The sequence below is a fragment of the Melopsittacus undulatus genome, chromosome Z (assembly GCF_012275295.1).
Source record: "Melopsittacus undulatus isolate bMelUnd1 chromosome Z, bMelUnd1.mat.Z, whole genome shotgun sequence".
NCBI lineage: Eukaryota > Metazoa > Chordata > Aves > Psittaciformes > Psittaculidae > Melopsittacus > Melopsittacus undulatus.
The window spans coordinates 64,392,972-64,408,306 of NC_047557.1; the positions used below are offsets into that span (position 1 = coordinate 64,392,972).

At 39.9% G+C, this 15,335-nt stretch overlaps 1 protein-coding gene across 1 annotated transcript in view; it reads left to right on the plus strand.

Annotated features, from left to right (window-relative positions):
• Positions 1 to 642: 642 nt before the first annotated feature.
• SNX2 (sorting nexin 2) overlaps positions 643 to 15,335 on the plus strand; it is a 30,271-nt gene continuing 15,578 nt past the window's right edge. Inside the window, exons 1-3 of the mRNA XM_031043116.1 lie at positions 643 to 777; positions 7,245 to 7,362; positions 14,417 to 14,580. Coding sequence (XP_030898976.1) covers positions 670 to 777; positions 7,245 to 7,362; positions 14,417 to 14,580 — 390 coding nt within the window. The 5' untranslated portion in view covers positions 643 to 669. The remainder of the gene's footprint in view (positions 778 to 7,244; positions 7,363 to 14,416; positions 14,581 to 15,335) is intronic.

Sequence of the window (15,335 nt, forward strand, 5' to 3'; positions counted from 1 at the left end):
TTAACTTTAAACCTTAACTTTATCAATGCGGAAAACAAGAAACTTTTGGAAACTTGTTTCAGTGTTGCAGAAACAGCAGTAGCAGCTCAAATCAGCTGTTAAGTACCCTAGTTAATCCTTACTATTGGGACACTTGACATCTGACCTCTTTTCTAAAGCATTAGAGCTTAAAATTTTGGAAGAATTGGTATTGTTTATGAGCTAGTTTACAAATGCAGGAAGGGAAGAAAAGCAATCCGGAAATTGTAACTTAGGGAATGAGCCTGCAAATGTTTTATTTGCACAAGACACGTTAGTTTAGTGGTTGTGAACATGACTGCATCCGACCAGACTGCCCTGCAAGAGTGGGGCTTAATATTTCTAACCCACATCCGTAGGGAATATCACACTTCAAACATCGCAGTGAGCAGAGTTTCCTCTCAGAAAACCCGTTCTTAATTGAACAGCTATCATGAACAGAGGTAAAACTCCTCCACGTTCCTCCAAGGTGGTGGCAGGCAGCGGTGGTGAGTGGGCTAGCCCCACCTCACCGGCCGCACTGAACTACTCCATGATCCCAGTACCACACACAACCCTGCCGCTGCCGCTGCCGTTCTCCGGCCCCAGTCACGTGTAGGGAGGGGCGGTCCGGCCGTCACGTGAGAGCAGGGGCCGCAGCTGGAGGGTAAGATGGCGGCTGAAAGGGAGCCCCCGCCGCTCGGGGACGCGCGGGCCGCCGACCTGGAGGAGCTGGAGGACGGCGAGGATCTGTTTACCAGCACCGTGTCCACCCTGGAGGTGAGAGCTCGCCCGACACCGCGGGCACTCAGCCCTGCGCTCCGGCCCTCCCCTCCTCCGCTCCCCGCCAGGCCGCCGGTGCCGCGCTCTTGACCACCTGGCCTCCGGCCCTTACCGGCCGGCCCCCCTTTTGCGGCCCTTCCGCCTGCCGCTGTTCCGGGAGCGGCGGTTCCTCGGCGCTTCCCTAACGGCGGGCGAGGGGCCTCGGCCCTGCGGGGGGTCGGTGATTCCCTCCCGACTTCGCCTGCTCAAGAAACTGAAACCTCGTTCTCCGACTACTGCGGTGATAAGTCGCCGCTTTCCCTCGTATCTCCCCCTTCTTGCCTTGACAAAGTGGGGTGGGCAGCACATGATAGATAATAAATATTTCCACCTTTCCTCTTCACATGACGCCAGTTTCGCTGGCCCTCCTCTGTGTTGTCGTTCCCCATACCTCCCTTTTGCGTGGATTAATAACATCCAATTTTCTTTCTTTCGCTTCTTCCCGAAGCTTCACCTCCTTCCAGTTTGCAGGGACTGGTAAAAACTTATTCGGAATATCTAAGCCTGATGCCACTGGTACAGTGCACGGCCCTGGGGTCAGTGCCCGCCCTCCGGCGACCCTGGGGGTGGGAGCTGCCACTGCGGCCACTGAAGGCAGGAAGCAGCACGACAGGCGATGTGAAACCTGCGGTGGTTCAGAGGTCAGGGTTTGGAAGACCTGAAAGTTTGTGATGAATACATCTCTAAACCGCACTTTCCCTGTCAGGTCTCCATTACAGGAACCCCAGAAAAAAATGAATGTGTAAATATGTCCAACTTCCGAAAAGTGCTTGTGTGTGCATTCATTATAGTGGGAGCTTTTCCTGCTGAGTTGTTGTGGTCATGTTTCATCTGTGTGTTTTGCCAGTATCTTGTGGAAGAACTTGGTCCTTCGTGTATGTAGTTGCCCATTTAAAAAGGGAATTATCCCTGTGATTCTTTTCCTGAAGAGTTTCCTGTCCCTGACCTTTACAGTAATAGGATCAGTGTGTGTTTCTTTGCTTCACTCTGACTATTGCCTGTCCTTAACAAAAAAAGGTCAGTATACAAAGAAGCTTATGAACTTGACCTCTCTCAAGTCTATTTATTTATTTTTATAGATACATAGTATGTTTATTGGTAGAAAAAGATCTGTGGGAAAATGCTGTGCAGAAATAGCAAATTATGTGAAGTACAGCTGGCAAGAATTGTATCAACAGGCTTCTCTTCATCTCTGTGTGATGCAGTGTATATCGCTGGCGTCTTGTTTTCTGTGCTAAGGACTGCAGTGTAATATGAATAATGTCTTTACTGATATAGCCAAGAATTAAAGCTGCAAGATATAAAGTAGATTTAGTGTCTAAATCGCAGTCACAATGAGAAGTCCTCATATTAATGATTAAAAAGAATTACTGAAAGTTCCTCTAATTGCAAAAACTGGCCAAGGAATGCACTTTGTACTGGGTGGTTTGGCTGATGTGTCTGTTGTGCTGCTTTGTTTTTCTACACAGTCTGTTTAGAAGAAAGTAGCTAAGTAGAAAGAGGAAGCCTCTTCACTTAAAGAGAAGCTTTGAAAAGCTTTGTCAGTAAAGCCTTTTTTGAGGTCTAATCAGCTACGTTTAGGGAAGAGCCCTAATCTTGTAATTTTCCTGCAAATTTGTGAGGAAGAGATCATGAAAGTTGAACTACTCACCAGCTTGAATGCATATAATTATTATCTTATGCATTGGGCCTAATTAAACTTCTGTCTTGAGTGTTGTTTTATTCCTATAAATGTTCATGAAATAGCTGTTTCTGACTGCAAATAGAAGTTCTGTAGTAACAGCAGAATAGCATCATGCTTTAAGTAGTTGATCAGTAGTAGTTTGCTGATATCAGGGCATGGCAAGGGACAATGAGGTCCAAAGCCAGTGTTCATGAAGGCTGTGGTACTTTGAAAGGGTTCACAACTGGTTTATCTTGGAGCTGGCCATTTGGTTTTTGCATGATTAATTTCATTGCTTCCATTCTCTTTGCAGCTCACAAAAGGTGTGCTGCTTCTTTCTGATATGGTTTGATTGTGCACTGGAGAAGCAGTTAAGAGCTTCCACTATTGTCTGTGTTAGAAAGCACATGTTAATTCATCTTAAGTTTCTTTTGACAAAATATAAAGCTCTCTTATAAATGGCAAAAATGTAATAAATGTGTAATATTTAAATATGGGAAGGCTTGCTGACTTTAGTAGTTGATCTGTATCAGCAAATGGAGAATATTGTATATTTCAAATTGAATACCCTGATGTGAAGAAAAAGAAGCTGGAGTTTAACTTTCTTGTGCACATATACTGAAAGTTATGTCTTGAATTATATCCTCTTACTTCTGGAATGTAGAACATTCAAAGGTCTCTCTGCGCTGTAATACCTGGCATTTCTGGTTTGCAGTGGGAACACATTCTAGGACTTGAAGACTTGCTGGGTGACAGAGAATGAAAATGCTTCCTTTTCTGTGAACACAGAGCATCTATGGACTTTGGGACCTGGCTGAGGTCCTGGCTTGTCCAAGATGGTGGGATGTTCTTTTCTTCATTGGGTATCCACAGTGATCCCAGTGTAGTAGAATAATTACTAAGTTCTCATTGTGCCAACCATAAGTAATGTCTAGAGGACTGCCTCCATTAAATCCATGATCACCATCTGGTCTCCCTTTGGCTGCCAGAGGTGCTTTCATTAATGGGAACAGCCAGACTGAATTAGACAAATGATCTAAGCCAAGACTGCATATACAGCAATATGCAGTGGTGGATGCTGTCTGAAGAATGTTGCTGTTCATTATACGTGTGTGGTGGTAGTCACCTGCAGTCATCTCCCAGCTAACAGGTTTTGTAGCTCAAAGACTTCCTGAGCCCTAGGTAACATTACAGTATTAATAATCTTCCATAGATGTATCTACTTGCTAAATTTTCAAGTGCATGGGGTGTTTTGTTTTGTTTAGAAAAAAAATAAAAATCCATGTCCATGATATGCACAACAGGAAGTCCTGTAAGTTAACTGTGCATTGTGGGAAGAGTAATCCTGTTACAAGTTTCTAATCAACAAATTATTAATTTGTTTTCTTTGTCCTGTGCCACTATTAGAAAAGTCTACAAATAGCTGTATGCAAGTCACTTTTGGCACTGTATATTAAAAAAGTGTATGTTAAGGTTTTCTGAAAAATTACATGGTTTATTCTAGTCTCATTTCATCATTTCCTTCCCCTTCTTCCTCTTAGCCCTGGTTTGTTTCCTTGCCACCTTCCTTGTTTATCTGTTCCGTCTTCATTTCCCCTAAACTTCTCACTCATTCTGGTATTGCCTATCCGTCTTTTGTAAAGCAGGTACCATGTGAATGTGTAGCTAAGCTGCCACATACACATTTCAACTGGTATTTATGTTCCTGTTTCTGTTTGAGTGGGGGAGGGGTATTTGGGTTTTATTATTCGTTTCTTTTTGTTTGTTGGTTTGTTTGGTTTTGGCTTGTTGTCTTTTGTTATTTTGGGGTTTTTTTTTGTTCCTTTTTGTAAAGAAAGAATACCTTAAGGCTCTTGAAAGTGATCAGGAAGCAGTAGATGTAGTAGTCAAAGACTGTCTTTTAGGACAGGGTGTGTATATAATCTCATTGCTAGTCTATCAGTTTACATCAAAGATCTGCAGTATATATTTAGCTTTTGTATAGAAGGCAAAACATTAGATAGGCACAGAGTCTAGATGTCTTTAATGATACTCATTGAATTTAACAGGGACAATTGTAGAAGAAGCGGTAAAAGCCACATTGGAATTTCTGACAGGAAAATTTTAAGTCCTTTGACACTGTATTGTACCTTTGAAGAAAACTTAAGTCTGTATCCAAGATTGATTGATGTAATTCTATTGGAAATGTATGTCTTGTTCCTTGGTGTTAAATCCAGGCTGTAATAGAAGCATGTAGGCATTTGTTCTAGCATAGTTGCTTGTGTCCTCTTACTCTCTCCTGAAAGTGTTACTGTCCTACCCTTGAACCTGTTCTCTCGGCTCATACTGTGATTTGTGAGCTGCTGTAACACTATTTCGGACAGTAAGCTGGGTTAACTTTAGCATCTAGAATAGTATGATGCTCAGCTTTTGTCAACCTGCTGTGTTATGACTGCAGGAGACTTGGAGGAGTTCAGACAAGTAGTTGAACTAGTCTGGGGGGGGACCTTGCTAATTCATAGAAGGGAGGATGTCCGAACATGTAGGGCTATAATTTTAGCTGACAGAAAATGTGAGAATTCATTCTTGTTACTTCGTATGTCAAAGCTATAAAATACTTGGTTATTGCCACTGACTGTAGTGTACAAGAAAAGAGGATAAACCAGCTTGTTACTGCTATTTCAAATCGAAATGGACCCATAGGCCTCTCACCACTCACCTGTTTTACAGAAATGTTATCCTGAGGATATAATTATCCCGACTGTCCAGCGTACCAGAGTGTCCTGGTCATTTGGTATCTTGATTGTTGGATGATTGACTTAACTGTCTTGCAGCTCAGTAGTCATTGTACCTTTCAGGAAATTGACGTGTTTTGACATTTTGTAGGTTGTTGGCTTCAAGTAAGGTTAAAATTTATAAACAGCCCTGCTACCTGTGTGTGTCTGGGCCATGAGTTTTTCTGTCAGTCTTGTCTCCTATTTCTTGTCTGATACTGAGACTTTTACTGTGCTACTACCTCTCCTGACAGCCACTTTAATTACCATTTTAGCTGTATTTCGCAGAGATAAAAGAGCAAAGTTGGGGTAGGGTCAGATTGTACTACGTACAGTTCTCGAGTGTTTCTGGTTTGACTTTCTTTGCAGGCTAGAGCAGAATCCAACAAGCAGTTTGAGAGACCGCTCCTTTCATTGCTCATCACTGCAGTTTATTTACTGGTTTCCCCACATTGTGTGTGGGCTTTTCAGAAAGCAACAACTTTTGGCAAAGGGAAGGGGTTATAACGTCTTCTGTCATTTGAATGGAGTCGTTCCTTATTGCTACCATAATGTGGTTTAGAGGAATACAAATTTTTTTTGGTATCCTGGTGTTTGCTTTCATCTTCCTTCTACTTTCAGCAAATAAAACCTTGAGTTAACACCTCTAGGTTGAGAGAGCCTTGATTTTATATGTCCTCTGAAAAATTATTTTGTAGTGTGTCTGAATTTGGCAGGATTTTTACTGTTTCTTGCTTACTTCTTCGGTACCAGAACTTCAGTTGAATCAGGTCTGGACACATGCAGGGGGCAGGATATTCCTCTGTGCTGCTTGAAGTAAAGCAACAGTGCCATACTCCATGTTGGGATGTACACTTTTCTTGGAGAGCTGGCTATGAGGAATGCCTCCCCTTTAAAACTGTTTTCTCTGCTGTTTATGAAAGTACAATCTGGACAGACTTTTTCAGTGGCTTTTCAGTATTTTTCAGACTTTTAAAAATCTTTTGTGGTCTGTGGCATTTGTTGAAGTATTGCCTGAAGTGTTTGCTATCCATTTTATGTTCTGGTTCTGAACTTAAATTATGACAACTTAATGCAAAAACTAGAAAGCAAGCAGTGGCACAATTTATACTTGTTCCTTTGAAGTGCATTGTCCTGGGTTCAGCTGAATGCAGGACATGCATGCATTCATGAATAAATATGCTGTGGTTGAAAACTCCTTAGGTAGCCATCTTGGGTGAAGTTGCAAAAGTGAGTCTCACAAGTTTTCTAATACTATGGCAGTAAACATAGTTGATAGCTGATAAGATTTTCTAACTGAAGCACTGATCTTCAGTTTGGTGTGTGAATAAATAATACGTTTGGTAGCCCAGCTTCAGTATTGCTTTAATTTTCCTGAGTTTTCTTCAAGTATTTTTGTTTTTCACAGAGTAATTTCTAGTCTTCAGTAAATTAAAAGGACTGCATGGCTTTCTTGTACAGTACAATGTGACCCTCTGTGGCAATAATCCCCAAATTTAATCTATTGCAAAGCTTCAGAATTTCTTACGGTCACAAGCAGGTTTGAATCATTTGGATAGCATTAATGCATTCTTTTTACCTCTGAAAAACTGGTACAAAGCACTTGGATACTTTTTTTAATTACTGTTCTTATCTGGCCAATCCAGATTTAAATCCAGGCCTTTCAAAAAGGAACTTAATCAAATTATGTTGAGCAATACTAATAAACTTATTGTAGATATTTCTGTAGCAACTTTTGTTTCATGTTAATTAAACCTGAGGAAGTGGGTGACTTTTTCTCTCTGATAAAGAAATAAAAAGAGCTCTTGACTAGCTCATCTTTTGCTCATTGTTACCATGCTAGGAGTCGGAAATGGAAATAGCTGCCAGGGTTTCCTTTTGGTACATCTTGCCTTGTTTCTTTGCAACAGAAGGAGAATGCTTGTTGCAATAATTCTTAGATACTGACACACAGCAACTGCTCTCTGCTTATTATTTCAATTTTTCCTTTTTTTTTTTTTCTTTTTTAGTCAAGTCCTTCATCTCCAGAGCCAGTGAATCTTCCTGCAGAAGACCTCAGCACAAACTCCAATGGTCCAAAGCCGGCAGAAATCATGTTAGATGATGACAGAGAAGACCTCTTTGCTGGTAATTGCTTTTTTCTGATGTGTCTGTATGAATCTTTTGCTCTTGGACTGAAAGAAACGTGCTTTCCTGGGAAGGAGGGTATCCTGGTGTCAGCTCTAACAGTTATTTTTCTCCTTCCTAGCAGCTATGAAGGGTTGTGTTTTGGGTTTAGTCTGAGAACAGTGCTGATAACACACTGATATTTTAGTTGTTGCTGAGTAGTGCTTACCCGATCAAGAACTTTTCAGTCACATGCTTTGCCATGAGGAAGGGCACAAGAACCCAGGAGGGAGCAGAGACAGGACAGCTGACCCAAACTAGCCAAAGGGGTATTCCAAACCACAGCATGTCATGCCCAGTATATAAACTGGCGGGAGTTACCCAGCTCAGGTCAGGCTGCGTATCAGTCAGCAGGTGGTGAGCAGTTGTATTGTGCATCACTGCTGTTTCTTGTTTTTTTTCCCATTCCCTTTTTAGTTTTATATTTTCTCCCCTTGTTATTTCCCTTACCATTATTATTAGTAGTGGTTTTTTATAATACTTTAGCTACTGGACTTTTCTTATCTCAGTCCATGGCACGTACATTCTTTAGGTTCTCATCCCTATCCCACTTGGAGCTGAGGGGAAAGAAGTGGGGGGAGTGAGCAAGCAGCTAAGTGGTGCTGAGCTACTGACTGGGCTTAAACCACAGCAGAGGGTTAAAACCTTTTAACAGTTTGACAGTGATGTACAGGTGGGTTTTTTTTGTGGTACTCAGTAATGTTAGTTAAGTTTGTGAAATACAAGTTTCTCAGTGGTGTCAACTGTCAGTGCAGAGTGTGGCAGTGTTAGTTGGTTAGTAACATGTTCTGCTGACAGTAGTAATAGTATTTATGTAATTAACAATATCCAGATCTGTGCGTAAAAAAGGGTAATTTGGTTATTTAGCTTCAGTATATAAACCCAGCTTTTTATAACCATAGAGCCATCTGGAATGAATATTTTAGGAAAGCCTGTTCTCCTTTGAATAATATTAAAAAAAAGAAAGTAGCTGGAGTAAATATTGAAGGGAACCAGAGAGAAAGAACAAATGTTAGCAGCCAGACTGATTCAACTGAAATGAACACTGTGACGACTGATTTCTTGAGTTTGAGTTTTGCTATGAAAGACATTCTCTTAAATGCATGCAGCACTGAACTGAAATAATCTAACACGCTTCATGTCTAACACAAGTAAGACTGGTCCTTAAAAGGTCAATTTATATGCACACTGAGGCTAGTGCAAAGTCTCAACTAGAGGAAAGAAACAAGAGTGATTTATGGAGCCTAAGGCAGAATATGACATCTTTCACAGGATGCTGTTCTAAGCTGGAAGTTTATGCAATACAGTTGTACCCTAGTGATGGGCTTCTGTGGTTGTAACAGTGTCAGCATAGGTGTTCTCAAAAACAATATCACTCTGCACTTACAAGTATAACTGTGCCTTCTTAGGACTGTTTTGCTAAACAATGATGTTAATCCATCTGATTAACTTTCTGATACTGATTAGCAATGAATAGAAACAATATGAGAAGGCAATATAAGGTATCTGTTTTCTTGCTTCCAGCATGATTGCATAACCCTGGCTCTCTATGAAAGCAAAACTTAATTTACAAGGGAGTGTGATTGCATTTTTTCCCTCAGCATGCTGAAATTCCAAAGAAACCTATCTTGGCACAGCTTATAGGATTGGTTAACTGGAGAGGAAGACAATGATGTTCCATAGCTTTCTAACTTACGTTTCTTCTTCATTGAATTATTAGACACTGTAAAATGTAGGTAAAGAAATTCTATAGGTTTGAAAAGGAGCTACTGTGAAAGGAGGGATTCTGATGCTTTGGGGGCATAAACAATTCTAGTTTTGCAGACTTATTTGTAAAAAATGTGATAGCATGTGTCTGTAGCTATTGGAGGCTTGATAAATCTTTTTCATTATTCTATCTAATAATGCAACCTAATAGAAAAGGAAGTGAGGGAGAACAAATTATATGATTTCCTCTACCGTTTTAATGCAGTGCAGAAACTGGGATTTTTTTTTAGGCTTTTTTTACTGTACTTAAAACCTCTTTGCTACTGTGTTTCTGCAGCAGCCAAAACCCAGTACATGCAATAAAATGTTTTAGATGCTCATTACCTTGTCTCTAACGACTCATAAGTGACTTATTAAAACTGGGTTTCCAAGATGGAAGAAAATGCGTTTTCCAGCTGTCATTGGAGACCACTAAATGTTGCTGCTGTATTTATTAGTATTGTGGTTCTTAGTTCTGTAAAAAAGCAGACTGTCTTGCCAAACCTGCTTAAACACTGTCATCCTTAGAACAAAAGTCAGTGTGTTGATTATTTGGCAAAAAAATAATTGTTAGCTTACCTTGTAAGGCTCTAACATGTGGAGACCATAATGGTCAGTGCTCTAAATTAAGTAGTATTAAGAGTATAGTATTAAGAGTAATCTCAGGAGCTTTAGGATGTGTCTTAAAACCTGGCTGTCCATAAACTGTAGGATGAAGAACTAAAGAATCAAGTAGTCTTCCAAAATGTTGGCCTGAAGTTCTGTTAATAGCTGCAGAAATGTGCCATGTATGGCCTGTGCAAGATATAGCTGTCTGTGCCTTCTGCCTTTAGTGCTCATAGATAATGAGCAGGTCTATGAAGTTGTTCCAGTGCTCTGTCACTGTTTTTGGAAAAATGGGAAATAACAATGTTTCTTCTGCCCTAGTCTGGTAAAAGATTACTGTTCTTTTGTTGTTTGTTTGGGTTTTGTGGGGTTTTTTGGTTAGGGTTTTTCAGCTCTGATAAATGTTTGGAATAGGTTATTTTGTGTAGATATTCAGCTGCTGTGTCCTGATGGAAAGACAAGGCTCTGGGGAGTTGGGGTGATATTTGGTGTTTATGTTGTTTTCGTTTTGTTTTTCTTCACATGATAGGTTTGTCTTAAGCCTTTTTTCAGGTAGTTAATATAGAAAAGTTGGTGCTAATTTTGTGGACCAGATATGATATGTACTTTAAAGCCCAGCTGAACAGCAGAAATATCTAGCTGTTGCCTATCAGGCTGTTGCCTATCAGACTGTTGCCATGTGGTGTGTCTGATCAGAAGAATTCAGTGCAGATGCTAGTTGTTCAGTTCTAGGTCTCTTCTGCAAGGAACAAATGCACAAAAGCATGTGAACCTACAGCTAGAAGTTAGAAGAAATAAGATTAGTGGCTAACTTTTCTACTAAAACTATTTCTGCTCCAATTAATATTATCCTTCGTACTCCTAGTATAACTGTAAGGGTCATGGGCTATGGCTTACATGTAGTAATTCTCATAGTTCTGTTAGGATATGTGTCTCTGAAATACTGTTACACCAGGAGAAGCCTATTTTAATAACCTGTCCTCTGTTCTGGACAGCAGTTTCTACTTCAGTTTACTTCTGCATTTATGTGATTGCCTGAGTAAATTCTTAAAGATAGCTTACCCTCTTAAGTCATGTCAGAATGCTAGAGGTCTGACATTTTGAAGTGTTAACAGTAAAAATTACTTAATTCAGCTAAAATGAGCTGCTAGTGAGAACTTGCAAACTTGCATTTTTTAAGATGATGTTTGATAAATATAATCATCTTGGTAGTCATCCATAACAGATGGCTGCTTATGGATTATAAAGTAGGTATTTATGCTTAGAAGTCTTACAACATTAGATTGTTGGGTGTGGTTAATATGTGCCTATAACTGCCATAAGTGACGTGAGTGCTAGACCTCGATGTGTTCCTCTTAGAAGCTGCATGGAGCCATTGCCTCTCACTGTGCAAGAAGAGCTTATGTCTTTGAGAACTTCCTCAGAAAGCAAGACATCTAGATTTCATTTGTCATGAAAATAGTAATACAGAATATTTAAAAACAAATACAAAACAAAAACAACCATGAGACCACAACGTAAGTTTTCAGGAGAAAACTAGAAAGAATAAATGAAGCAAGTGTTTCTGAAAGTGCCATGTCTTCTACTCTGAAGCCCACCAAATTCATCTTGCCATGAAAGACAAACAAGTAAACAGAAAAACCACAGAAAACAGAGAAAAAATTTCAGTGAAACTTTTACATCTAGCTATGTCATCTGATTTCTCAAAGTGAAAGAATGTGTGTAAGAGACACAAATGCTGGAATTCGTCATAACAAATCTTTTTCTTGGAGAATAGATCTTCAGCTTATGTACTACTTAAAGACTGTTTTTCTGAGGGGAAAAACAGAAGCTAAAAAGTGTAAGAGCCTGCTGTTATTGTGTGAAGCTAATACTTACTTTCCCTTCAGAATATTTTAATGCTTTTGTTTAAATCAAGAAGTACATCATCCTTGTGTCTGTCCAGCTCTGTTCCATCACCCCTTTCTACTATCTTTTACATTTCATTCTTCTAGATTTATGTAATGTCTGGGATGCATGCTGACTTGAGCAGAGAGGTAACAGGAGGAAGGGTGGCATAAATTCTCCTCTCTCTTCCTTAAAAAACTGACTTTCTGCTTTCAAGTGGATACTATTTTCTCTGTTAAGTTCTTCCAGGAAAATAGAAAAGAATGGCTAGTAGACAGCACCTTCAAAAATTTGCTCTTTCCCAACAAACCTGAGGTTGCACAGCTTTAAAAATACTGGTGTGGATGAAGTCTATTGTCACTGATCTTGCTGAAAGGAAACCTTGCTTTCCAACTGCTTGTTCTTGCTGCTTTTTCCTTTACAGAAATAATGCACAGCTTAGCAGATAGCTTCAACTGTGCTGAACAGTAGCAGGGGGCTAATCATGTCTGGAGTTCATGTTACACACAATTTAGATCAATTCATGATACTGATGACTATATGGATACAAGTTTGAAAAAGAGTGCTGGGATGTGCTTGTGTTTCATCTGATAGCAGTGTTGGTTTGTTATGTTGAATTCACACACTTTCATGAAATCCTGCTTTTACAGTAGCAAGAATGCTTTCTCAGCTGCTGAAAGGGAGAAATCTCTGTTCTTTGAATCATTTCATTACTTGTTTTATAAGCCTGTCTAAAATTTGAAGGTACAGAGAAGTACTTAGTGATGATTAATGATTTGTTTCTAAAACACACATGCTGGAATATAGCTGGTGATAGAAAAAGGAAGAATTGTAGTGGAATTGCCTTATTTTATATTTTTTTAATTATTTTTTTATGTATATAACATACTATGTCACTAGAGATCGTCATTTGTATAATACAAAACATACATGTGGAGTGCTGCTAGCCAAATGAGAGACCTACCTCTTTTCCTTACTTCCTTAAATGTTGTTTTCCTACCAGTCTAAAAGTTTTGGGGTTTTTGTTTGTTTTTTTTTTGTTTCAAGTTGCCTCAGCATGACTTCCCACCTGATCGGAGGTTTTGAATTAAGGTGGTTTTTTTTTTGGTTTAAGATGCAGTATCTTTCCTGTGGCATTTAAGGGCAGGAAGCATCAGTAGGATTCTTCAGAAAAAAATAGCAGTCAGAATAAAGGAATAATAAAAAAATAAATATTTTCAAAGAAATCTTTTAGGTAATCTTTTGTTTATGTTAAAAATGGAGAATATGGAAAGGTGCCTGCTTTGGAGGTTTATTTGTTTACTTCTGCTCAGCCCTTCATGTAGTGAGGCCAGATCTGGAGTGCCGAGGACAGGTCTGGGCTACCTCTGTCTACAAGAAAGACATGGGCAGACCAGAGGGAGTCTAGTGCAGGGCCATGAAGATGATGAAGGACGTGAAGTGTATAATATATGAATAAGGACTGAGATAGCTGTGGCTGTGCATCCTGAAGAAGAGCAGACTATGTGGGGAATCCGGCAATATATAAGCACCTGATGGGAGGGAATGGAGGAGATGGAACCAGACTTCTTAGTGGCACCCCCTGACAGGCCAAGAGGCAATGGACACAAGCTGAAATACAGATAATACATATGAAAAAAAGAGAGTTGGTTTAGATGGTTGGGGTTTTGGTTTGTTTTTTGGCGGTGGTGGTTTGGTTTTGTACACTGTAACTATTTCACAAATTTTAAAGTAGTTCTTAGTAAGAATTAAATTATATTCATTGCATGTGCCAGGCTGTAAAAAGCTTGGATGAAAGATGGTGTATTTTCTTTCAAAAATTAAGTGGCTTGTATCGGTAGAAGTTGCACAGGTCTTTTCCAAATTGCATAGTAAACATTTTTGGTAACTGTACCTTGGAGAGGATCTGTTTTAGTGCCCTTTTCCCTGCTTGGTAAAATACTTGCCACAGGAATTCTCGTTTGTTAACAAAACTTGAGATCTGTTGGAAAGTCAATTTTGGTATCAAATTCTGTGGTTGGTGTTATCTTTTAAGGAACTACAATTCTTGAAAATGCACATTTGGCAAGAACCACAGCATTAGTTATTTAAACTAGAACAGGAACTTCTGTGTATCCAGGAAGTGTGTAGTTTGCCAGTGGTCAAATCCAGTTAGTGGAAGAAAGCACACAGGATTTGTAGAGCAGAGATTTAGGTCCTGTTTAAAGAAATGAACTGCTACAGTCTGAGAAAAGTATTCAGTTTATAGTGAACTGTTTTAAGACCCCAAGAGACTGAAGATAGACTAAAGATAGTTAGTCTTACTAGTCAGAAAGTCTCACCTGCTAGTTTTTCTATTTTACAGGTTGTGAGGCAGGGGTGTATTGCAGTTGTGTAACTTCATCTAACAGAGGGCTTGGTCTGCTCAGTTATCAGCCTACATGGCTAAATCAGCAGTTGTTCGAAGTGTGAAAAGGAAAATTGGTGCAGGTACTGAAAAATAACTGCTTGTGTGGTAAATAAATAAATCATTAGTTTCCAAAACATCTCATGCAAAAATATGTTACTTGGCACTTGCGACTTCTCTAAGAGACTGTTTACCTAACAATACAGTTAAAACAATTTTTTTTTGTAAAAAAAGGCAACATGTGTTACAAGGTAGTTGCAGATGATCTTATTAAACTTGTATCTCGATTTTGTGTGTCTGTGTGTGTGTGTGCCTATGTGTTTGTAATTTTTGTGATGCGTATCTATCCCTGCTGTAGGAAACCTTTGCTAACTCAAAATGTTTTTCTAGAAGCAACAGAAGAAGTTTCGTTGGACAGTCCGGAGAGGGATCCAATGCTTTCACCAAAACCTACTCCTGCAATCACTCCTGTAACACCTGTTACATTAGTAGCTCCCAGAATGGAGTCAAAAAGTGTAGCAGCCCCTGTGATTTTTGATAGATCCAGAGAAGAGGTACATGGTAAACTTCTAAATTTTGAAAATGTCTGGTTGATTTTTTTAAGTTTTTCCTTTTTTTTTTTTAAATCATGGTTCCTAAATGTTGGCTTATGGGATCATCCTTTCCTAAGAAGTAGGTAAAAGAAAACTGATTCTGTTTATTTTGCATATAAAGCTTAGTGTGAATTTGACGCATGACAATACCTTAAGATGGAATCATAGAATAATTAAGGTTGGAAAGGAATTTAAGATCGTGTAATTCCAACCCCCCTGCCGTGGGCAGGGACAACTCACACTAAACCATGCCACCCAAGGCTCTGTCCAACCTGGCCTTGAACACTGCAAGGGGTGGAGCATTCACAACTGCCTTGGGCAACCCATTCCAGTGCCTCACCACCCTAACAGTAAAGAATTTCTTCCTTATATCCAATCTAAACTTCCCCTGTTTAAGTTTGAACCCATTACCCCTTTCCTGTCACTACAGTCCCTAATGAATAGTCCCTCCCCAGCATCCCTGTAGGCCCCCTTCAGGTACTGGAAGGCTGCTATGAGGTCTCCACGCAGCCTTCTCTTCTCCAGGCTGAACAGCCCCAACTTTCTCAGCCTGTCTTCATACGGGAGATGCTCCAGCCCCCTGATCATCCTCGTGGCCCTCCTCTGGACTTGTTCCAACAGTTCCATGTCCTTTTTATGTTGAGGACACCAGAACTGCACACAATAGTCCAAGTGAGGTCTCACGAGAGCAGAGTAGAGGGGCAGGATCACCTCCT